This window comes from Lucilia cuprina, chromosome 2, assembly GCF_022045245.1.
Source record: "Lucilia cuprina isolate Lc7/37 chromosome 2, ASM2204524v1, whole genome shotgun sequence".
Lineage (NCBI taxonomy): Eukaryota > Metazoa > Arthropoda > Insecta > Diptera > Calliphoridae > Lucilia > Lucilia cuprina.
In genome coordinates this window covers 24,194,290-24,218,310 of record NC_060950.1, presented here as the reverse complement: position 1 = coordinate 24,218,310, position 24,021 = coordinate 24,194,290, and the positions used below count along the sequence as shown (strand labels likewise).

General features: G+C 31.7%; 5 protein-coding genes across 5 annotated transcripts; 4 read left to right on the top strand and 1 right to left on the bottom strand.

The window, feature by feature from the left end:
- Positions 1-25: 25 nt before the first annotated feature.
- Positions 26-1,807, top strand: LOC124418495 (phosphoglycerate kinase-like). The gene is made up of 3 exons (XM_046945065.1): positions 26-273; positions 403-1,347; positions 1,410-1,807. Exons 1-3 carry the CDS (start codon positions 89-91, stop codon positions 1,648-1,650), a joined length of 1,371 nt encoding a protein of 456 aa, XP_046801021.1. The 5' UTR covers positions 26-88; the 3' UTR covers positions 1,651-1,807.
- Positions 1,808-2,079: 272 nt separating this feature from the next.
- Positions 2,080-8,082, top strand: LOC124418496 (aspartate aminotransferase, mitochondrial). The gene is made up of 4 exons (XM_046945066.1): positions 2,080-2,347; positions 6,492-6,648; positions 6,714-7,064; positions 7,178-8,082. Exons 1-4 carry the CDS (start codon positions 2,259-2,261, stop codon positions 7,871-7,873), a joined length of 1,293 nt encoding a protein of 430 aa, XP_046801022.1. The 5' UTR covers positions 2,080-2,258; the 3' UTR covers positions 7,874-8,082.
- A 304-nt stretch (positions 8,083-8,386) lies between these two features.
- On the bottom strand, positions 8,387-10,743 carry LOC124418494 (uncharacterized protein KIAA2013 homolog). Its single transcript, XM_046945064.1, has 5 exons — positions 10,432-10,743; positions 10,067-10,358; positions 8,848-9,954; positions 8,658-8,782; positions 8,387-8,601 (listed from the first exon to the last, which is right to left on the bottom strand). Exons 1-5 carry the CDS (start codon positions 10,592-10,594, stop codon positions 8,414-8,416), a joined length of 1,875 nt encoding a protein of 624 aa, XP_046801020.1. The 5' UTR covers positions 10,595-10,743; the 3' UTR covers positions 8,387-8,413.
- Positions 10,744-10,909: 166 nt separating this feature from the next.
- On the top strand, positions 10,910-12,322 carry LOC111676991 (peptidyl-prolyl cis-trans isomerase E). The gene is made up of 4 exons (XM_023438009.2): positions 10,910-11,321; positions 11,381-11,794; positions 11,866-12,038; positions 12,163-12,322. The coding sequence occupies exons 1-4, from the start codon at positions 11,121-11,123 to the stop codon at positions 12,305-12,307; spliced, it is 933 nt and encodes a 310-aa protein (XP_023293777.2). The 5' UTR covers positions 10,910-11,120; the 3' UTR covers positions 12,308-12,322.
- Positions 12,323-14,162: 1,840 nt separating this feature from the next.
- On the top strand, positions 14,163-21,088 carry LOC111676997 (serine-rich adhesin for platelets). Its single transcript, XM_023438019.2, has 5 exons — positions 14,163-14,399; positions 14,606-14,780; positions 14,850-15,108; positions 16,466-19,931; positions 20,011-21,088. The coding sequence occupies exons 1-5, from the start codon at positions 14,339-14,341 to the stop codon at positions 20,430-20,432; spliced, it is 4,383 nt and encodes a 1,460-aa protein (XP_023293787.2). The 5' UTR covers positions 14,163-14,338; the 3' UTR covers positions 20,433-21,088.
- Positions 21,089-24,021: the final 2,933 nt, after the last annotated feature.

The following is a 24,021-nucleotide window of genomic DNA, read 5'->3' as shown; positions in this document are numbered from 1 at the left end:
TGATTTTGATTCAGTACCCATTTTCAAATAATAAAATACACAAAACATTTGTTTAAATATTTGTTTAACATTCCGAAAACTTTCCAAAATGTATTATTTGCAAAATGTTTTGTTTAGCAAAAACTCGAAATTTAGTGTTTTAAAATCGTATAAATTCTTTATTAAAAATATAATCAAACATAAATCAAATTCTTCTGTTAGCACAAAAAGTTCTGGATTTAATAAATTAAGCATTGAAAATTTGGATTTAAAAGATAAACGAGTATTGATAAGGTAAATTTTAATCATATTGCTTTTGGGCGTTAGAAACAAAATTTCAAATTTTTATTTTTTCATTGTGAATAATTATGTATGTTTGTGAGATCTCCCAATTACTGGACCATTTTATCACAATATTTTCAGAGTTGACTTTAATGTGCCCCTTAAAGATGGTAAAATTACAAGTAATCAAAGAATCGTCTCCTCCTTGGATACTATTATTTATGCCTTGGAGAAGCAAGCAAAATCCGTAGTACTAATGTCTCATTTAGGACGACCAAATGGTCAAAAGAATGCAAAATTTTCTTTAAAACCAGTAGCAGAAGAATTGAAAAAACTTTTAAATAAAGATGTAAAATTCTTGACCGATTGTGTGGGTTCCGAAGTGGAAAATGTTTGTAAAGATCCCCATAAAGGTAGTGTTATCTTACTTGAAAATCTTCGCTTCTATGCCGAAGAAGAAGGCAAAGGTTTAGATGCTAGTGGCAAAAAAATAAAGGCCAATAAGGACAAAGTCAAAGAATTTCGAAAAAGTTTAGCCCAACTGGCTGATGTTTATGTCAACGATGCTTTCGGTACAGCCCATAGAGCGCATAGCTCCATGATGGGTGAAGGTTATAAATATAGAGCTGGTGGATTTTTACTAAATAAGGAATTAAAATATTTCTCCCAGGCTTTACACAATCCACCGAAACCCTTTTTGGCCATACTTGGCGGAGCTAAAGTGTCCGATAAACTGCCACTTATCGAAAACATGTTAAATAAAGTAGATGAACTGATTATAGGCGGTGGAATGGCATTTACCTTTCTAAAAGTTATATGTGATATGAAGATTGGTAATTCCTTGTTTGACAGCAAAGGCTCTGATTTAGTTATGGGAATAATGAAAAAAGCTTGTGAAAAGAATGTTCAAATCCATTTACCGAACGATTTCATTTGTGGTAAGAAAGTAGATAATAACACTGATGTTTGTAATGCTACAATTCAGTCGGGCATACCAAATGGTTTTATGGGTTTGGATATTGGAAATGAATCAAGAAAAATGTTTTCCTGCATTATATATAAAGCAAAATTAATTGTTTGGAATGGGTAAATATAAAAATATATATATGTATGTATAAGTTAGATTTTTAAATCCGTATTTTTTCTAGTCCACCAGGTGTGTTTGAACTGGATAAATTTTCACAGGGATCTAAAGCGGTTATGGATGCTGTAGTTAAAGCTACTGATAATGGAGCAGTTTCAATAATTGGTGGTGGTGATACAGCTGCTTGTTGTAAAAAATTCAAAGCCGTTAAGAAAGTATCTCATGTGTCGACCGGGGGAGGAGCTTCACTTGAACTTTTAGAGGGGAAAAAATTACCAGGTGTAGAAGCATTAAGTAATGCCTGACAAGCTCTATAATTAAATTTTTATAATTATTAAATAATATTTAATTATAAAAACAATTACCATCAACATATTCATATGTACATTAGAGCATAACTACTACCACAGACAAATATAATAAATATTCCGGTGTAAATTATATAAAAAATATAAAAAGCTTAGTTACTAAGTTATTCAAATATTAGGGTTTTGCTTCCAAAATTATTTACATAACCGAATATAGGGTAATCGATTGAATAACCAAATAATTACACGTAATCTTTTTGTCGATTTATTTTTAATGTGTATTTCTAATAATCTGGTAACATCATTTAATACACATTCAGATGATTTTGACATAACTATACTACGACACTAGTTGTTTTTGTAAAGTTGTCACCACCTTATTGTACTTCGACCTTGGTTTACTCTTTTTTGCAGTTTTTTTTAGTAATCTCCTAGTATTCATCTAATCACTGGCAAAATAAGTAACGTCCGCTCGGCAAAGTTGCTTCTGGTAATAAACACACACTATATATCGGGAATATAGTTGGAAAAAAAAAACAAATAATTTCTTTTATTTTATAAATAAACTAAATTTCTGTGTTCAAATACTATTAAAACAAAACAACATGGCCAATATCTGTGCGAAAACTTTATTGCCGGCGAACCGTATTTTGGGAGCAACAACAAAAACTACTTTTTGCAGTCAACGTGGAAAGTAAGTGGTGTCTCTAACCTTTTGTACTTTATCATTGTTAAGTATTCTTCATCCGGTCGGGTCAATAGAAGCACATGTTGTAAATCTTTTATTTTGTTGTTGTAGTAATATTTAAACAGGATTTATAATAATATTTCTATCATTTTGTATTTTCTTTGTTTTAATCAATTCAAAATACACGTAGTATACTCATGTACATATGTTCTTGTGGGGGAAATGTTCTAATGAGATTTTCCATGAGTACTTTTTTATTCATACAATAATTTTCTGTCGGTTCTGTATTTTTTTTTTATTTTGTTGTCATTTAGCGCAAGGTCATATAAAGTGCAAAATAGGAAAAAAATTACGTTTTTTGTTTCTATACCTAAAATACATGTAGACTTACATTCATACATATGATGTACCATTTGGAGAAGAGAGTGTTAGTTTACTACTAGGTGAAATGTTTATAATATATACATATATTAATATTTCTCTCGTAAAATTTTATAATTTATTTAAAATATTATCTATCAAGAGTGTAAAACTTCTTAAAAAATTATATTCATATCGTTAAATAAACACATTTTAGTGATTTGCACAGTGAAACAACTTGTAACAATAAGTTGCCGGCGAAATTTATAGAGCAGAAACTCAAAAAAGCTCTAACACATAAAAGCTTAAAAAAATGACACCTACTAGTAAATAATTCTTGAGATCTTACTTTTGTACTTTTTTCACAACACAGACATGGAAAATTCGGTATTATTGTATTTTTTCACAAGTTTTTCGTTTTATAAACTTTAGATTAGTCAATAGACTATTCCATAGACTAGTCAATATTCTAGTTATTAGGCTAGTCTGTAGTATAGTTACAGACTAGTCAAAAGATTGATTTGTTGACTCGTATATACATATACTAGATAAGTAAATAGACATACTAGCCAATATTTCTTATCTTCAGTCTAGCCAGTAGGGGTGTTCATACACTGGTCGATAGGAGAGTTAAAGGCTACAAAAATCCATAAACCTTTATATTGTTTTTTTTTGGAAATAATGTTGTTGTAACAGGTTAGCTGTTCGTACTTGTGGAAAAAAGCTTCCGCTTAATACAGCTGTTGGCAATATTTGGCCGATTGATAATCGGATCGTTCCGGAGAGAAGATCCAATTGCAGTAGGAACGTTTTTTTATTTTGAAATGATCGATTTTGTTGCTTTCTAACAGGGAAACTTGTAAATACCTATTTTATTATAGTACAATAACCTCAGACAATGTATTTTAGAAGTAAAACAAAGAATGATGAAATTTTTGATAAGGCGATGAAACTTTCATTTAAATACCTACCATAAAACACAAACAAATGTTAAAAAAGTGAAGGTACAAAATTGTATTTATTGTATTTGTATTTAACTATGTATATTAGACCGACTTATAAAAAATGGTGCTTTAGTTACCCCCTCTCAGAATATTCGCTGTTATGTAATATGATGTTACCCAAAATATTATCGGTTAAGTGTTATCCATTTGTGAGCTGGACAATTTTCAAGAAAATAAAGTATGGAGGACACGATTTTTCATGTTAAATTCAGTATTTTACCCAGCTTCAAATAATCTTTGTTATGTTTTATAATGGTTCCCAAAATATTTTAAGTCTAGCGATGACCGTTCGTGAGCTGTGCCGCTTACAAAAAAGTCCCTTATTTATGATTAATACATCATTGGACGTGGCTTTAAAATCCCATATTGGATATTTTGTTTTAAAACAAAAAAAAATTAAAAAATTCCAAAATACCTTTTTTTTAATTTTGTCCAGCTCACGAACGGTCATCGCTAGACTTAAAATATTTTGGGAAACATCATAAAACAAAGCAAGGTAAATTTTGAGAGGGGTAATAGAAAAACGTTTTTGCTTTCCGTGCAAAGTGAGTCGGTCTAATGTATGTATTTTAAAATGTATTCACTTATCATTGTTTCAGGTTTTACAAAAATTATGCAAAAATTTTTAAAGTTAATTATTTTCATTTCGATGTGTATTTCTTCTATTACTATTACGAAGAAATTATGAAAATCTTACTGTTTTGGAGTAAAATTTTGCTCCAAAAATAATTCCGACAAATACAATTTTTATTATATTTTCTTTTATGTAAAAATATATGTTAATTTTTACTCCAGACCTTGATTTGTTTTATTTCAAAAGTATAAAAATATTCGAAATTTTATGAAAAAGTATATTATTCAAATACAAGTAATATCTAGAAACGTATGTATGTATGTATGTATGTATGTATGTATGTATGTATGTATGTATGTATGTATGTATGTATGTATGTATGTATGTATGTATTTACATACAATGCAACGTCCAAAGACAAATAATAAAGCAAAAGATATATAAAATAGATAAATCATATACTTATAAATATAATTTCACTCTTAAAAAATACAAACATTATTTTGTTTTATGACATTTTCTTAAAATATATAAAATCTATTGAAGATCATTCTCAAAATAACGTGAAAAAACGACGAAAAGTCCTCTCTAGTAAGAAAACAACTTAGGAAACATCAGAAGAAGAAACATTGTAAGCGATTAACTTGTCTCCAAGTATACTTGTTTATTAATACAAAATTTTCATCACAATATTTACAATTTTGAAGATTTTTCAAAATAATACATTATAATTAAAAAATATGTATTTGTTTAAAAACAAATTAATCTATTCGATATTTAAAAAAACAAGCAATTAAAACAAATGACAGGAGATAAGTAAAATTAAACCGGTTAAAACCAATTCAAAATTAAATTTGATTAATATAATTTTCTTTAAATATAAAAGGGGAACTGTTGCTAAGAATTTATAGTTACCAGACCAGGAAAGTGGCAATAGAATCTATTTAGCTTATTGCTGCTTAAAATAAACATAAAAAGTAAAAACAAATAAAAACATAAAACATATACTATTTGATTGATAATGATGAATAACCAAAAAATTAATATGATTAACTTTAAACAAAAACTAAATTTTATAGAAAAATAAATTTTCATTATGTTTTATTAACAATTACGAAGTTTGTTTTTAATTAGAAATGTTATGTTTTTAAATTTTTTTAAAGGATTTTCACTTTAAATGACGTTTTGTTTTGCTGCTATTTTTTAATAATATTTTTTTGAATTTTTCAGTCAATAATAGCATTAAATCTGTTTATTACATATTTATTTTGCAAAAAGAACACATTTTTTTTTATTTTATTGACGTCACAATATATTTTATATATTATTTTTTTATTATATTTACGTACATACCCATATGATTATATGCATTTTCTTATTATTAATTTTGTCAATAAAAACAATATTATTTGGTATTCTTATCATTTGTTTTAATAATGGCCGTTGTAATCCAAATTTTTGAAAATGTAAATTAAAAAAATCATTAAAACTTTTGTTATGAAATTAATATATATTATAAAAACTTGGAAATGGCGATTTCGCCATTAACTCAGGAACCCGTTAAAAAATAGGTAGATAGATAAATAAATAGATAGATAGATAGATAGATAGATAGATAGATAGATAGATAGATAGATAGATAGATAGATAGATAGATAGATAGATAGATAGATAGATAGATAGATAGATAGATAGATAGATAGATAGATAGATAGATAGATAGATAGATAGATAGAAAGATAGATAGATAGATAGATAGATAGATAGATAGATAGATAGATAGATAGATAGATAGATAGATAGATACATAATTTTTTCTTTCATTTCGCAGCATTGTGTTATACATTTATTTAAATAAGCGTTATACCTTATTTATATCTGTTTAATAACCAATAAAAATAACAAAAAAACGGTTTAAACCGATTCGCCGGATAGTTTATTTAATTAATGCCATGCATATGTTCGTACATATTTACATACGTACGATTATTTAGCACAGTAACAAGGGGGATTTTTTTTAACAAGTTCAAAAAGGTGACATAATTAGATGCTTTCTAATTATTAATAAGTATTTCTTGTTTAATTTATTGCTTTAAAAGGATAAATCGTATAATCTTTAGTATTTAATAAAATACAATTTTTCAATGGTATTAAACTTTCTTTCTTCTTTTTCGAATTTGAAACTGAAAAAAAAATATTTTTTTATTAACAGATCATGGTTTGATGGTGTAAAAATGGGTCCACCCGATGCTATTTTGGGTGTTACCGAAGCTTTTAAACGTGACTCCAATCCTCAGCGCATCAATTTAGGTGTTGGTGCCTATCGTGATGACAATGGTAATCCCTGGGTATTGCCTAGTGTTTATAAAGTATGTTTTATTTCCTTTCTAAGGTTTATATGGTTTTTTATTAATATAACTCAAATTCTTTTAAGGCTGAACAACGTGTTATTGCAAAGAAATTAAACAAAGAATATGCCACCATCTTGGGTATTCCTGAATTTTACAATAAGGCCATTGAATTAGCTTTAGGTAAAGATTCTCAGGTTTTACATGAAAAACGCAATGCCACAACACAAGGTATTAGTGGTACTGGTAGTTTACGTATCGGTTCTGCGTTCCTTAGTAAATTCTGGGAAGGTAATCGTGAAATCTATGTACCAAATCCAACATGGGGCAATCATATTCCCATTTTCGAACATGCCGGTATGCCAGTTAAGAAGTATCGTTATTATGATCCCAATACTTGCGGTTTGGACTTTAAGGGATGTTTGGATGATATTAGTGTAAGTATAGAAAATTAAAATATGCAATCAATATATTTCATGATAAAATGAAAATCGAATAAAATGAAAACGAAATAAAACTTTTTAAATAAAAAAATCCTAATCTCTTACAGAAAATCCCTCCTAAATCGATTATTATGTTGCACGCTTGTGCCCACAATCCCACTGGTGTCGATCCTAGCAAAGAGCAATGGCTGGAACTCTCCAAATTGATTAAGCAAAAGGATTTATATCCCTTCTTTGATATGGCCTATCAGGGATTTGCTTCCGGTGATGTAGATCATGATGCTCAAGCCATACGTATTTTCGAATCCGAAGGCCACCAATATTGTTTATCACAAAGTTTTGCCAAAAATATGGGTCTCTATGGTGAACGTGCTGGCACTTTCACTGTAGCTTGCGCCAACAAAGAAGAAACTGATCGTGTTACTTCACAAATTAAAATTCTTATCCGCGCTTTATACTCTAACCCACCCATTCATGGTGCCCGCATTGTGGCAGAAATTTTAAATGATGAACCATTGCGTGCCGAATGGTTGAAGGATGTTAAAGTAATGGCTGATCGCATTATTGGTGTACGTGACAAATTGAAGAGTAATTTAATTAAGAATGGTTCCACCAAATCCTGGGATCACATTACCAATCAAATTGGTATGTTCTGTTATACCGGCATGAAACCCGAACAAGTTGAACGTTTGGCCAAGGAATTTAGCATTTATTTAACTAAAGACGGTCGCATTTCCATGGCTGGTGTTACCAGCAAAAATGTAGAATATTTAGCCAAGGCCATGCATGAAGTTACCAAATAAGTAAAAACAAAACGATAATCAAGTACCGAAATAATTTGAGCTTCTAAACTTTGCTTAGGTTTTGTTTAAGTTTAAGTAAAAATTTTATTCTAGTTTTAAGTAAAACAAGCACTTATTTTCTATTAAATTTTGCACCTACTACTCTGCTACTATGAAAAATTATTGTTAAAAGAAATTGTATTAAATAAAAACAATATTTAGAAAAAACATCATTGCATCATAAGTTTTTTTATTTATTTGCTTTTTAATAATATGTATTGACTTTTTTTTAATTTTATTAATTAAACAAAAAATTGTTAATGATATACACATACATACAAACATTAATATTCATATTGTAGAGCGTTACTTTGTAAAGCTAAGTAAAATTTATAATATTAAATGTTATATAAACTAATTAATTAGTTAATGTCTTCTCTAAATGAACTAAACTTATAGCCTTTTGATCTCAATAACATTATAGTTTATTTTTTTAAGCCAACAAAGAGAGCCAATAAGTAAAGAATGTTGTGGTTTAATACAGAAACATAAAATCTAAAATCACGGTTTATTATAACGATAACGTATTTTATCAGAGGGTTCACAATATTCCTTAATGATTAATTTACACAAGAATATATGGAACACTATAATTATTGCACATACAGAAACCCAAAAGAGTGTAGGTAGTCCGCCCAACTGATGACCATGTTTATGTAAAGCTATAACATGTTGTTCGTGAGCGGGAGCTAAGAAAGGAAATGATATCAATAGCAGAAAACAACAAACAACTAATTTTATTTACCTTCAGCTACTTCTTTGACATGTAAAGCATCATGTAACTCCACCATATGCTGTTTGTCTTCTGTTATATATAGAATGGCAGTCAATGGTTCTGTAAGTTTTACAGGAAATTGACGGCGATTTTGACTGAAATATAAAATAGTATTTTATTATGGAAATTACTATTGTCCTACAAATATCTGTGTACTTACGTTAATAAAACCGGTTCATCTACACAACCGCCATCGCATGCATAATAACTACGATCGGAACGATCTAACGCTACATTAATGACAGCCTTATTATCCTCTGTCACGTTAATGGTTACATTAACGTGTGTACGATTGCCATAGTTTAAGCGGCGAAAATGAAAATCACGATGTAGATATTTTGGATGCATATTACACTCCAGATGTTGATTACTAAAACGAAAACTACCAAAACTTAGCACCATAGCCTGTATAACGCCCGAGGAGCCAGCACGTATAAGATTATGACAACCTTGTTTCTCTAGCGTAAGCATCCAAGTGGACACAAGTTTATTTAACTTTTCCAAAGAGTCCATGGGTAGCCATAAATTATCCGCTTGCAAAGTATGATATGAATCATAACAACCCTCGGCATAGGTCAAAGCTTTCGCAATATCCTGTTTTGAGGGAGCCGAAACAGAAACGAATTCTTCAAATTCGTAACTGCGTGTTTGGGATAGAACAGCATACATGGTGGCGTTAATGCGGTCGCCATTCAAACTATTCTCCGCTTTGGAAGTACTTATAGTAAAACCGGTTGCCCATAAATCAGACCAAACATTTATGTGAGATTGTCGATAGTTGTGTACGGCTGTACTAGCCGATTCTGATTTGCTTTGCAGACTTTGTAAAACCTTGGTCATGGCCATAATGGCTTTTTGTTCAGTTTCTTCTATGGTGTTGCTTACTTGCTGCTGTTGTTCTTTCTTTAAAGGTTTTGAGTAGTGAACAGCAATAGGTATTTCCATTTTAATGCTGCCGCGCTTTTTCAATTGTATGTTACGTGACATTTGTGGTTTTACGATTGTCACCACTATTACAACTGAGGCATCATCGGGATTCGGATGTATTGTGCCAGTTATTACATCAAATTGTTTAGCAGTCTCGGTGGAGCCCAATTGTATGTTGCGCGTTGAAGGATTTTGAAAGTGTACTCTTGGCAGGATTATGTTGACCTCTTCCATTGTGTTGCGAGTATTGGTAATTTTGATTTCCTGCATGAGAACACTTGGATGTGTACGATGTGCATAGTATGAATAAGATACGAACATATTTGAGAAGCATTGAAATCTAAAAGTAAACAAATTAGTGAAAACATAGTCCTGTAACTTTTAGAATTACAATTATACTAATAGGGACTTTGATTAACTAAGCAACATTCAAAAATAAACCCTCTAATTACCTCCACGCAATGCCTGTCAAATATTCTACAACTGTGGCTTCTCTTCCGGCTTCATCGGTCTCCTTAACTGATACGACTGGATGAAATTGTGTTGGCAATTGCATAGCCCGTCCATACTTTATATTCAAAGGAGCATCATGAGCTATTTCTAAGCCAATATAACCATTGCCAACATAAGGTATAATGTTACGCTCCTCAGCTAAAGGTGGCACGTGACGTATGTTGGCATCGAACTCGAAATTTTGTAAGAAAAATGGTGTCAAACGGTCGTCCATACATTGCATTAGCGGATCTATATTAGCGTAAATAATATTGTTTAAGAAAATACTTACTTTACAAATCAATATTTTTAGATTTCAACAAACCTTTCTTTTCCGGTGCATTCATAAACAGATAACGAAAGATGGGTGGTAATATGTAAAAAAAGATACAAACTCCCAACATCACCGCAAAAAGTCGACGATAGGAAACAAACAGTTTCCTGGTTACTTCGGTAACATCGAATTTATACTTAGCTGTACGAAACATATTGCTTAATATGATTTTTAATAAATTAAACTATTTAATTCTTTTATTTTATTAACACCGGTTATCATAACTTCATTGTTTATCGGAGTTTTATTATTATTCTCTTGGAGTCTTCTTTTTTTGTAATATCCATTCACTTTGAATTGTTACTATTGGCTCATCAAATTGCTCAGATGAGCAAAGTCAAATGGTATTAATCAAGTGACCGCATCAGAGGAAAATAAGCTAAATTTCAAGTTTTTATATGTATATATTTTGGCACTTAACTGATTGCTAGTTTATATATAAAATTAATAAAATGTGTGCATTTATACACTTATATAAAATACGTATTGAGTGTTTTGTAAACATTAGATTATTGTGAATTATTGTTAGACACGTATTTATTTTGAATGCTAATATGAATAAGAAGAAGCATGTAAACAAATAACAAACTAACCTAAAATTATTTTTGTAAACATTTATTAGAAGAAGATACTTTTTGTACGTATAGAAATTAAAATAGTAATTAAAATTGTAATTTACAATGTCCAATGACAAACGTACTATATATGTGGGTGCTTTAGCCGATGAGGTAACCGAGAAGCTATTAAATGATGCATTTATACCATTCGGTGATATAGCGGACATACAAATTCCAGTTGATTATGAGTCGCAAAAACATCGAGGTTTTGCTTTCATAGAATATGAATCTGCTGAAGATGCAGCTGCCGCGATAGATAATATGGTATGTTATTTTTTTAACTATTTTATACAATATAATGTTTTTTTTTGTTTAATAAAAAGAATGATGCTGAACTTTATGGACGTACAATACGAGTGAATTTAGCTAAACCAGTACGTATTAAGGAAGGAAGTTTCAAACCTGTTTGGGCTGATGACGATTGGTTGCAAAAACATGCTGGTGCCACGCTCAAGGAAAATAATGAAAGCGAAGCAGTCAGTGGCGAACCTGAACAAATGGAAACTGAAGAAACCAAAACTCCCTCCACCGGTCCAGCTGTTATAGAAAAGTCTGAAAAACGTAATCCTCAGGTATTCTTTGATATACGTATTGGTGGCAATGATGCCGGTCGGATAGTGATGCTGTTGCGTGCTGATGTAGTACCAAAAACAGCGGAAAATTTCAGAGCTTTATGTACGCATGAACACGGTTTTGGTTATAAAGGCAGTTCATTCCATCGTGTTATTCCCGAATTTGTAAGCAAATAATCTTAATCTATTTTATATTATGTTAAATCAGATTCTAATATAATCGACTATTTTTGCAGATGTGTCAGGGAGGAGACTTTACAAATAATAATGGAACGGGCGGTAAATCAATATATGGCAAAAAGTTTTCTGATGAAAATTTTACCTTAAAACATAATGGTTTTGGTACTTTATCAATGGCGAATTCTGGTCCGAACACAAATGGTTCACAATTTTTCATTTGTACTACAAAGTAAGTAAAATTATAACGTAATAATAAGAAATAAAAAGCTAGTTTTTATAAGAAAAACAAATGAAATGGAAAATGGTTTTTCTATACATAAGTTTCAAAAATTAATTTTATTTAATTATTTTAGAACTGACTGGTTGGATAATAAACACGTTGTATTTGGACATGTAATAAGTGGTGCTGATGTGGTACGAAAAATTGAGCGTTGTGGCTCTAAGGCTGGTACTCCCTCGCAAAAAGTTGTAATTTATTCTTGCGGAGAATTGAAATAAATTTGTAAATTTAAACTGTTATTTGTTTTTATTTGTATCCATTATAATGAGTTTGGGACGGTAGCTAAACATAAAGCATGATTAAAGTAAATACAATATTTTTTAAAAATTATTGTCTATATTGAAGACTAATTTCTAGTATTTTCACCGGACTTCATTCTAGTTCATAAGGTCAACGTCAGAGTAAATGCTTTAGTATACAGTGTGTATTCAAACTTACTGTCCAGAATTTAGCCAACTCAAGTCTACAGTCCAGACTTTAGTCAACTCATGTTTAATATAGACTTTAGTACAGATTCCTGTATATAGCCTAGACTATTGTCTAGTCTCTAGACTATGGTCAGATTATAGACCAAATTAAAAAATTATTAATTTCGACATTACATTGTTTTAATTCAATTATTTTATAACATGAATATTTATTTCGATATAATGATATTTGAATGTCGATTTACGTTAACGTTTTTGCATTTAGTATATATTTAAATTATATACAAAAGCTGTCGACTTGTTACTAGTGTTCTATAAATCGACTTTCGAATAATCGAACAATCGATTTTTTTGTCGAAAAAAGTCGATTGTCGACTATTTTGTTCCAAAAAAGTCGATAACTCGACTATCGTCTGTGAAAAAGTCGAAAAGTCAACTTTGTTAATAAAAAAAGTCGGAAAAAGTCAAAAAAGTCGAGATAATTCGAAAAAAGTCGACAAAAGTCGGAAAAAGTCGAGATAATTCGAAAAAGTCAAAAAGTCGAAAATAATCGAAAAAAGTCGAAAAAAGTCGGAAAAAGTCGAAAAAAGTCGGAATAAGTCGAAAAAAGTCGACTATTTATAAAATACATATAGTCGAAAAATCGACTTTTCAAATAATGCAAAAAGTCGACTTTTAACTAAATGCAAAAAGTCGACATTTAACTAAATACAAAAAGTCGAAAAGTCGACTTTTCGTTTCAACTATAGAACCCTAGTTACTAGTGTTCTATAAAGGGTTCTGTAAATTGATTTTTGAATAATTGAACAATCGATTTTTTGTCGAAAAAAGTCGAAGTAGACGGAAAAAGTCGAAAATAGTCGAATAGTCAAAGAAATTTGAAAAGTCAAAAAAAGTCTAAAATAGTCGAAAAGTCGAAAAAAGACCAAAATAGTCAAACAGACAAAAATAGTTGAAAATCGAAAAAAGTCGGAAAAAGTCAAAAATCGTCGACAAGTCTGAAATACTCGAAAAGTCGATTAAAATCGAAAATAGTGCAAAAAGTTGAAAAATCGACTTATGAGGTCAATATTTGGTAAAAGGATTGCTTTTTAATAAAAACAATACTGTATTAATGCAATAGAAATTTAAATTCAGTATTGTTTGGATATATTATATATTTTCTTATCAGATTTCATAATGATTGCCGATAATTTTAATAGCCAATGATATTTAAAATTCCGTAAATTCAACTTATGATTTTTATTACTAAGTATTAAATACATATTTATATTTCGGCCTTGATATCGCTATTTAATATTATATATTTTAATAATAAAAATATTTTCGTATTTATTCCAATTAGGCAAAAAACGCAAAATTATCAACAATAACCATATATTTTATACAAGACATTTCCTACGAACACTTCCTAAAGTCATTTTCTGACAAATAAACATTAATGGCTGCCAAAATATATTAAATATAAGTTGGTGTCGCCGGCGAATTCAGCCAAACTGAGCGAATTTCTTGTATTTTTTATATATGTAGTTTGACAGTATGCTATCATTTTAGCGTACCAGTCAAATGTCAAAATCTTTATATAAAAAACAAAAGTGTATTAGCAAAAACAATCAGCTGCCCTCTTAACACAACCTTACAATTATTATATTTTGTGCTGCCAATCCTCTCGAACGAAGAAGCAGCAGTGGGATTTTTTCCATTTTTTCGAAAAATTTCGCTCCAATTTGCAATTTTTAACAAATAAAGAGGACATTAATTGATTAAGAAGTGAACTAAGTTAACGTTTCTTAAAAGAAACAAACACAAAACGCAGGCATTATGTGGCCACAAGCATTGCAAATGACCAGGGACGAATGTCGAGGCATATTACGGAGACTTGGTAGGTTTGTCGTTCGTCGTGTGCTGTACATAATGTGAAAAAGTGGTACACCACTGCATAAGTGTATTAAGTGAAACGTTAGCTTTATTAAGCGAAAGCCATTATTATTGTGGACGAAATGTGTTTATGGAAAATGAATATCCAAACTTTTTCCATCGTTATAAATATTAAGTGTAAATATTGTGATTTTATTTTTATCGTTTTAGAGCTGGAATCATATTCTCAAGTGATAAGTGTGTTTCGCGCTCAGGGAGGTCTTAGTGATGCCAAGGCCAAATTGTTAGAGGAATTGCGTGGTATATTTCACATATCAAATGAAAGACATCGTGCCGAAGCCAGACGTGTGGCAAATGATGAACAATTGGCTACAATTGCAGAAGCGTAAGTTTTTGCTTTTGATTTCTTAAGTGTCTAGTAGAAAAAAACTAATTTAAATAAAATTAATTCTAGAATTTCTGGACCTAATACATGGCAAGAGTGGTCTCGTGAAGGTAGGCGTCCTTATCCCATGTTGCCACGTGTGGCTCCTCAGACAGCACTGGCCCTATTAGCCAACAATGTGGCTGAAGAAACAGCTCAAGAAAATTCAAAGCTACCATACCCAGCAGAAACTGCAGAAGCTATTAAAGAAGAGCAACAACAAATAGAACATCAAAAATCTTTGGAAGCTGCCGTAGAACGCAATAATTATGTAGTAACTAATGATCCGGTGAGTACCCATTTGATATTTTGCCTATAAATCTGTGCCATAGGTTATATAAGTGCAAGGAATTCGGTTTGTAAAATAATTGTGTTTATTTTGAACATATTCATGCTTAATGAAATAATTAATGTAAAATTATGCCATTTTATAAATATTGTTAGTATTTGTTTTTTTTTAGTCAAAGTTTGTTGCATTCGTTTATTATATTGTTTACTGAAACCTGCGTCGATCAAAATTAATGACGGCGTTGACTCACACAACAATTTGCTGACAGCTTAAAATCGCTTTAAGGCGATTAAGTTTTTAACAATTTTATGTTAATTTTTTAACGGTATTCGTAAACATAGCAATAGTTATGGATAATGTTGGAAAACAAATTAAAAAAATCTTCGTAATGGGAGTGTAATTTCGAAATTGCAATTTTAATAAGTATTATTATTAAATTGTTGAACAAATTTAACAAATATTAGATGAGATTTTAATGCAGGAACAGGTACATGGCATGGATGGGACACTACTGAATGTATGTACCCATAATATTTATTTAAGGTCAAAAATAATGAAAAAGTCGAATCAAAACTGTTGTCGCAATTATTTTTTTCTGGATGAATTTAACATACATTCATTATGAGCGTTTGTGTTGTATATAAAAAACAATAGAAGTTGTATCCACATTTAGATCGTATGAGAAAAAAGAAATATTAACCTGATGCATTTTAATGAAAATAATTAATTGGGCAATGATGTCCAATTAAGTGTGTTTTAAACAAATCATATTATACATAATCTTTTGGGGTAACCCCCTTATTCATAAACAGCATTTTATTTTATAAAAGGTTTATAAAACAAAATTTCCATACGAAATTTGTTTATAAATCGTTTATAAAATAAAAATTTGTTTCTGAATATTGGGGATAGTATCTCATTTATATAATTTTTATATTTATGAGATATAACTTTGTGTAAAATCAATTTGAATTTAAAGAAAGATCGTACCTGTGTATAATTTAATAAATAAATTCACAATAGTAACAAACTATGTTTGATGACATACAGAGTTGCATTTTAATCAATAAAACATAATTAACGGGCACTTTAGGTGTTGCCATATTATTGTATTTTAGGGCAATATTTTTTTAAAAGACATTACTCTTGACTACTTACTTGTATTCCTGAACACTAAGTTCAGTTACCGGAAGTACATTTTTATACTGACCACTCTCGTTTTCGCACAAAATTCGTATTTGTAACTTAATCATAACGATCAATATATTAAGTTTGTATATAAAATTATAATTTCAAATTAGATTTTTTTATTCCATTTGGTTGAATTATTTATTTGATTTGCTTAAACATTTTACAGTTCAAAATACCTGAAATACCACAAAATCCCAAAAAGAATCTTAAGCGTAATAGTGAACATCATCAAAACAGTGGTGCGGGTAAAAAACGATCCACAGGCGAAAATTCAGCACAACAAGGACATACACAGACAGCGCGTAAAAATTATCCACACATTACAGCAAATTCACCACAAACAAACAATGCAACAGCTTCGATGAATGTAAGCGGCGAACGGAAACAAAAACTAAATGCAACAGATCAATATATGGAGAAGCAAAGATTTTTCCATCGACAGCATCAATTAGCTAAACAAAAAATGGCTAAAAAGGCTGCCGCTGCTGCTGCAGCAGCGAATAATGCAGCTATGGGTATTGGAGGTGGAGGAGGTACACCCATAAAAAGACAGGCTACACCGGCTAAAAGCGGTCGAAGAGCAAATCAAAAACTTCAACAAGAACAGCAGAAACAATTGGCCATGAAACAGTTACAAATGGATATGCAACAGCAGCAACAACAACAACAGGTGCCAATGCAAATAGATTTAACTGTAGGTGGTGCGGGTGCAACAACAGCAGCACAAGCAATATTGACCCAACAACAAATTGATATGCAATTTGTTACATATGCCACACATCATCAACAACCGCCACAACAAATATTTATGGAAAAAGATATTGAAATGGCACATTCACAGTTGACGGCATTGTCGGCAACAGGTGCATCAACAACATCCGCCATAACTATACCAGTATCGTCTTCTAACCAGCATCCACCTCCCTCTTTAATAACTCCGTTATCTTCCCCACAAATAGCAGCTTCAAAACGTGATATTTCCAAGAATCTTAATAAATTACAAATGCAGCAAAACCAACAACAATTAACATCGAGTGTATCAAATATAGCATCGTCACTTCCTGCTCCAGCGCCCATACCATCGCATGATTTACAAACAAGTTTAGGTAATATATTAACATCGTCATCTTCATCAACAACCACTAGTGATAAAATCAAACCAAGTGAGAAAACTTTAATCTCTACAACACCAGTTCAAAAGTATATTGTAGAGGAACGCCAGCCAGGTGTATCTATTAATTTACCTGCAGGAGCTAATACTGGCACCTTAGTCAATATACAAAATCCCCATGGAACATCATCAACAACACCAACGCATATTATACAGGTATCGAATGCAGGTCAGCAGCCACAAATCATGAGTTTTCCACAAATATCAGCGGCTGCTACAAAATTGCGTGCCGTTAACACTACTCTCATAGCACCGGGTACTAAAATCACATCTACACCAACGAAAAAGGTTACAACGTCTTCTATTGGTGGCAGCAGCGGTGGCGCTAGTTCTAACATTAATGCGGGGGCTTTACACGAATTAGCCAATATTGCCAGCACTCAGAGTCAGGTGTTGCATATTGTAGAAGCGGCCGGTAATAATAACCCCACAAATGTCCCTCACGCTACCCCATTACACACTCCACCGGCTGTTATTCAAATACACAATACTGTTGGAACCAATACGGCAACATCGCCCGATATATCGACAGCCTCAACGCAAAGTAAGGTTTTAACTACAAAAATATTGCCTTTGGTTTTATCATCGGGAACAGCGGGTAATCAGAGTAATGCCAATAATACACTACTCAACAACTCAACATTGGTGATGGCCTCGTCTCCTACAAGTTCTGTAAGTAGCATAACATCAACCACTTCAACAGCTGGAGGAACAACAATCATAAAGAACATACCTTCCAGTATGGTATTGAATACCAGTACTGCAAATCTAACACCTGTCACTGTTACAAGCACAAACAATCCGATTATCTCCACGCTGGGCGCTGGAGCTACAGTGTTTCGTAAACCACCAAATATAATAAAGTCGTCGGTTTCTGCTACAACGCCAACTAAATCCACTTCACCCTCCTCCGCCCCACACATCATCAGCAATGTTAAATTAACTCCGGTCAGTGTAAATCCATCCAGTGCTGGAACTCACCTTACTACAACTAGTACCTTTAAAAATGTGCTACCCTCCACCTCGGGAATGGTGCGAACAAGTGTCAAAATTTGCCAGTCACCTAATGGTAAGGTGTTTATACAGCCGGCCAATTTAGTTGATGGCTCAAAAATGAAAATAAACACCGGTACAATGTCACATAAAATTATATCAAATGCATCCACAGCGAACAGTACGGCAACAACAAGCAGTGGTCAACGTATAGCCATACAAAAGGTACAGATTATACCAGCTCCAATGGGTTCGCCTGCCCCTGGTGGGGCTCATCAGGGGGCCGGTAATCATATCAACACTAAAACCGGTAAAAGTAATATGATTTTCATGCCCACCTCGGCCACAAATGTACGACCAGTAACGCTCTCGAAAATGGGTAACAATATACTGCTCAAATCCTCCGCAAATCAACAGATGACCACCACCTCCCCCACCACAACAATAGCAGCAGCTGGAGCTGGTGATAACACCATTGCTAAATCAAATATTGTGGTGCTGGGCCCATCGCCCACTACGTCGGTAAAGGAACAACTACCGCAAGGCGTCAAACTCGAAAACTCTCAACTAATTAACGAAGATGCACCCCTGGATATTCTTAATATGCCCATAGTAATGGAGCCAGGCGTTGGTGTTACTTCGTCATCTTCGGCAGCTGAAACCGTAACAGTATTACAGAGTAATATAATTGATGCTAGCAATGTTAGCTCCTCTTCTACTCTAGCTGCCCCCATCATCCTAGACCAAACACATTTACAACAGCCCTCTAAAACGGTTGTTCTAAATGTTGACTGGGAAATGAAATTGGACATCGAGCAACAGAATCAATACAATAATAAAAATCTTAAACAAAACAAAAGAACCTTATCGACATCTTCCTCGGCGACCACATCTACTTCCGGCAATCAGCAGCAAACGTCTACCAGTCCCAGCAGTCATGTAATTAAGCAAAAACGTTTAAACAATGATTACATTTCAATGGAACTCAAAGCAAAAGAATCATCGAATCCAACAATTGTCACAGCAACAAATTCTGCCAATAATATGATTGTACTCGATGATAGTTTTGATGATGTTATTGTCGAAGAACATGAAGACGATGCATCCTCAGTAACATCATTAGATAAACATTCGCAGCAGCAGCAACATCAACAGCAGCCTTCGGATGACATACCAAAAATATTGGATATGCAAATATATCAACAACATGATGGTCACGATAATAGAATTGCTCAAATAACAACAACAACAAACAATAATGACGATGTCGACATTGATGTTAACGATGAAGAAGGTGATGGTGATGATTATGATGAAAAACATCAGTCTAGACAATTTTCAACTGCTCAAGAATCAACAAGAACTGAAGACATTGATCAGACACAACAATTGCATCGTGAAGAGCATCAGCAACCATTGCAGCAGCATGCCGAGTGTGACATTGATGCTGGATTTGATGAAACAATTGGTGAGACAATTAATTATGTTAAAAACATAACATTGTTTTATAACATTTTAATTTTTTTTTTTGTAAAATTCATTTTTAGTTACAGAAATTGATGAAAATACAGCTATTGAATATATCGAAGAAGACGGTACCAGCTCTAATGTTTCAACAACAACGACAACAGCAACAACTACAGTCACAAGCAGCACTATATTAAGTAAGAAAAATAATATGCAATTAAAAACAACAACTGCAACAAGTACTTCGGCAGCAATAGGAACAGTCCCAACAACAGTAACAACAACAACAAATTTAATCTCAAAACAAGAAGATATAAAAACCAGTAATACTATTAGCAATAATTATTTAGCTACGTCTATGTCTGGCGATAAAATATCGGCCACAACAACGACTACAGCAACAAGCAATGAAAATTTAACAATTGAACCAACAGCAACTAATGCTACACAAGAAACAACAAAAACAGCCAACAACAGTGCAACACAACAGGTTGAACCTTAAAAACAGAATATACAACTAAATACATATTTAAATATTATTATTATTATTATTTTTATTATTATCTTGCTACAAGTTTTTTATTTAAAATTTTATTTACATATAATAATAAGTTTTAGGTTTCCTTTTTTTTTAATTAATTCTAATGTAATTAAAATAATGTATATAATTTACATTTCATTGTTAATTAGTTTGTTAAATGAATTCATAATATGAATTGAAATGAATAAGTTTTTCGAAAGGAAAGAAAGCATGAAACAAACAAAACAAAAGAATAATAGCAAACGCACATTTTTAATTAAATTAAGAATTTATTTTTAAAACTCATAAAATAAATCACACATTGTTGTAAATGCACCCCGACTAATTATCTAAACAACTCTACTTTAATCATAAATTCTTTCCTTTCATCTTTAACTCTTCTTTTTTTTATTATTATTATATAAATTTTGTTTCTATTTGCAAAAGCAAATTAAACAAATAAACAAACTTTATCTATGTATGTAAAAAATGAAACTTTGCAAAAGTTTGTAAATATTTTTTTTTTAATTATTAATATAGTTTTTTTTTGCATATTTTTTTCTTATTTAAATATATGTAGTAGTGTTAGTTATTTCATTGTGTAGTTATAAAGAATTTTTAACAAAAAACAAAAAATTAAACAAAAAAAAAAAAACTTAAAAAAGAAGCCACACATATTTACAAAATATTAAATAAATAACACATTTTAAAATATTAAACAGAAAAAAAATGTTTAAAACAAAAAAGAGATTATAGGTTAGTTAATTAAAAATGTTTCTTTTTAATCTAATTATGTATAAAAACGTTTTTGCTTTCAGTTTTATATACAATACATTTTTTTGGTAGTTAATGTAATAATTACTTTAAAACACTGTTGGTTGGTTTTAATATAAAAAAAATGTGTAATTAATTTAAATTATTTATGTTTTAATTATTTATTCTTTTTGTATTAAAACATCTTGGAAGGTTTTGTATACATAAATGTTCCCTCGCTCTTTCTTTCTCTCTGTTGAAAAGTTCTTGTAAAAGATATGTTGTTGTTGTTGTAACAGCTCGACTGAGTCCGATACACAGTGGTATAGGAAAAAAAAGAGGGAAATAATTCGGTAACTTCTAAACGGTTAATCCGATTTTAATGAAATCTGGTATGCACAAAGAGGAGGTGTTGTCGAGTTTAGGTTTTGAATTTGGACCTTATAGGCCAACCAGGGGCCCGGGGGGGGGGGTCCTCAAATTAGGACACCTCGGCTATGTTAAATTTTTAAAACGATCCTATTTCAATTTTAAATTCTACATAAATAACTTTGGTTTGGGTTTGGAATATTCTATTCTACATTGAAACGAAATGGAATTGCTTCTTTTTCTTACGATTCAGTTTATGATTGGAATACCTTTTTTCGATCGTTGCGTAACTGAATGCGTTAACGTAATTGAAATGCAGAATCAGGGTGAAAAACTTACAAAGACTTAGATACGATCGTAAAGCAGAATACACACATTCGTAAAGCTTTGAAACGAAATGGAATTGCTTCTTCTTTTTCATATGATTCAGTTTATGTTTTACCTTTTTTCGATCGTTGCGTAACTGAATGCGTAAACGTAATCGAAATGCAGAATAGGAGTGATTAGTTTCGACAAGCAGGTTTAACAAGAGAATTTGATCTCCTCGCGTCTAATGGGGACATTGAGATCCCTATGAATATTACTATTGCATATGTACCACGGGACACCTGTTATTGACCTTAACAGTGCTGCCTGCTTTCTTTGCAATTTCTCAACATTAGTTGAAAATGCTGTATCCCATAGCTGAATGCCGCAAAGCTATATCGTTTTAATGACAGTCTTGTACAACAGTACTTTGTACTCGAAGTGCAGATCAGACCGTGGCCCAATTAGCCAGTGCAATTGAGCTGACTTTTATCTGTGTAATCTTAGCTTCAATAGGTGGCTCATGTTAAACGGCGATCCTGATCGCGGACTTTTTTATCTGTATTGGAGTAAATGTAAGGTGAGTAATTTTGAAGCAATTTATGAGCATTCGCAGGTGGTAATGTGATAATTTTGTGTATTAGTCCATCGTGTCAGACTTGAGCTTGAAAAATATCTATGAATAATGCTGAGCAATATTGCTTGCTCTCGAAGGCCTTCCGGATAAGAGTAGTTATTAAATGTGCCTGTTCGATAGTGCAGTGCCTTCTTCTGAAACCAAACTGATGGTCAGGAATAATGCAATTATCATCATTAAGGCATTCAAGCAATGCATCTTTTCCCGGTTTTGGTATCTTAACAATTTGGGATAGTTTCCAAACGTAGAATTTAAAAATTAAATTATTTTTCTTACAATTTGTAAACGGAAATGTAATCAAATATAGAATAGGCGGGAATGATCCGATTTCTTACGTTCTAGGATAATCATACCGACTACTACCTGTTGATACCATCTTAGTTCAGTGTAACTTGTGCGAGTTGTTCCACCATTTCAAAAGGTTGCATTCGATATAAGTAGAACACTCACTCTAATGAACGAGCTATGTATGTTGAAATACCGATGCATGTTACAGCTTTCTAGATGTCTGGATAAGGGATTAAATTAAAATTAATCTTTCAAAGTTGTTTTTGTGTACTTGAGTTAGAAATGCAAAATTGAGAAAGCAACTGATGCAGAAACAAGTAAGAGTTCTATATTCGGCTGTATCGAATCGTATATACCCTTCACCATGTTAAAAACACAGTCCTCTTTTACATCACTTTCTTCGGTATCAAAATACTTATTATAAAAAACTCAAAAAGCAGCTTTTGAAAAACGAAAATGTACCAAAATGTTCCCTTTTATGTGTTCTCTCCTAATTCAGACTCTAATAATTAATTTAATGTTCCTAGATTCAATATTATATAATATTCAAAAAGTACCTTTTGAAAAACGAAAAAGTACCAAAAAGTTCCCTTTTACGGGTTCTCATCTAATTAAGACTCTACATAATTAATTTCATTTTTCTAGGTTCAATATTAGAGAAAATTAAAAAAGTACAGTCGTAATTCAGGTCTGAGTTGGAGAACAACTCTCGCGTCATCGCGATTATCTCTCAGGCTTGTGTTTCTGCCGGTCCACACTAGGAAACTTTTTTTTTTGGGAAACTTTTGATTTTGCGTGAGAGAGAAAGAGAAAGAATATCATTCATCTCTCTCGCGGTACGGAGTTTCTCGTTCTCGGAAACTTGTTTTGTTTTGCTATTCTTCTCATTGGTACAACAACAAATCAATGCAATTAATACGTAGTTTCTGAAACAATAGTTTCTATGTGTGAACATTAAGGAAACTTCAAAAGAGAATTAAGAAAAAGTTTCTCAACAAAAGTTTCCTAGTGTGGACCAGGTCTTTGTTGCCTGGCTTTCGTCAGTTTTGCGTCTCGCTCGCACTGGTATAGTGTATTATTTCATATGGCTGTTCAAAGTTATATGTTGTCTACACTAACCTCATGCTTTCGTGTTACCTCAAGTGAGGTTATGTTTTATTGGTGGCGACCATAGAATACTCAACGTTTATACCCTGGTGGAGACCATTAAAGCTCAAT